At 44.6% G+C, this 1,577-nt stretch overlaps 1 protein-coding gene across 1 annotated transcript; it reads left to right on the forward strand.

Annotated features, from left to right (window-relative positions):
* Positions 1-299: 299 nt before the first annotated feature.
* Positions 300-1,255, forward strand: LOC142163241 (uncharacterized). The gene is made up of 3 exons (XM_075220509.1): positions 300-608; positions 719-900; positions 1,021-1,255. Exons 1-3 carry the CDS (start codon positions 300-302, stop codon positions 1,253-1,255), a joined length of 726 nt encoding a protein of 241 aa, XP_075076610.1.
* Positions 1,256-1,577: the final 322 nt, after the last annotated feature.

Raw genomic sequence — 1,577 nt, forward strand, 5'->3', positions numbered from 1 at the left:
GAACCCCTAACACCGCTGAACCCGTAAACATGCAGCACGAACTAGTGCTAGAAAGACCCTATGAAAGCAGCTCTGGGACTGACCCCTCAATTATTAAAATGCTCTAGGAATTGACTAAAAGAATCGATTCAGGAGAATTGAAGATAGAGGCTAACGATAAAAAAGTGGAGACTTATAACTCAAGGGTCGATCAGATCCCGGGCGCACCTCCGATTCTAAATGGTGTAGATTCAAAGAAGTTTATGTATAGATCATTCCCATTAAGTGCGGCTCCGAAGCCCATCCCGAAGAAATTCACAATGCCCAATGTCCTAAAGTATAACGGGGCCACGGACCCCAATGAGCACATTACTGCTTATACTTGTTCAGTAAAAGGGAATGACTTAAAGGATGACGAGATTGAATCTATCTTGCTGAAGAAATTTGTTGAAACACTGTCGAAAGGAGCCATGATGAGGTATCAAAACCTACGCCCGAACTTGCTGGATTCGTTTGCCATGTTGGAAGATTCTTTTGTGAAGGTGTATGCCAGTGCTATCAAGGTTGCTACAAAGAAATCCGACATCTTCAAGATCAAACAAAGGGAAAACGAGATTCTAAGGGAATTTGTATCTCGTTTCCAGATGGAGCGAATGGAATTACCACCGGTCTCCGATGTTGGGCAGTGCAGGCCTTCACTCAGGTCTTGAACTAGCGAAGCTTGGTAACTTCGAAGCAGCCAAAACTGAACTTGGTTGAGTATCCCACCGTGACTTTGGCAGATGTACACAACAGATACCAATCGAAGATTAGGGTCAAGGACGCCCATTTGGGAGCCCCCTATGGATCAGTATATCCAAGCAGGCTCTTAACAAAGGAACAAAGGTTCACAGAAAGAAAGTTGAGACCAAACAAGGAAAGGTATCAACCATACTTCAAAGATCGAAGAAATGCTTCGAGGCAGAATATACCTCGAAATGATCGAGGAGTAGATCGAGGCCAAAATTCCTAGGGACTTATGAGCAAGACTGGGTTTGACAGGCATTCAGGGACAATGGAGGCACCCCGATTGTCGAAATACAACTTCAATATCGATGTTTCAGGTATCGTATCGGCTATGGGTAGAATTAGGGATACTAGATGGCCAAAGCCCGCACAGTCAGATCCTTCCCAAAGGAACCCCAACTTGATGTGTGAATACCACGGCATTCACGGTCATAGGACCGAGGATTGTAGGCAGCTTCGAGAGGATATGGCTTGGCTGATCAATGAATGACACCTTCGAGAATTCCTCAGCAATCAAGCCAAGAACCACTTTCAAGAAAGAGAGGTGAACAGAAAGAATGAACCTGAAGAACCTTAGCACATCATTCATATGATTGTTGGAGGAACCGACATCCCATAGGGACCCATGCTCAAATGGGCCAAAGTGTCCATCGCAACAGAAAGGCAAACTCGGAGCCATATACCCGAGGACGTCCTTACATTTAGAGAAGAAGACATCGAGTCCTTGTCCCAACCACATAATGATGCACTGGTAATTTCTTTTCTTTTGAATAACGTTCAAATTAAACATGTGCTCGTGGATCCAGGTAGCT

This window comes from Nicotiana tabacum, chromosome 8 (assembly GCF_000715075.1).
Source record: "Nicotiana tabacum cultivar K326 chromosome 8, ASM71507v2, whole genome shotgun sequence".
NCBI classification, from domain to species: Eukaryota; Viridiplantae; Streptophyta; class Magnoliopsida; order Solanales; family Solanaceae; genus Nicotiana; species Nicotiana tabacum.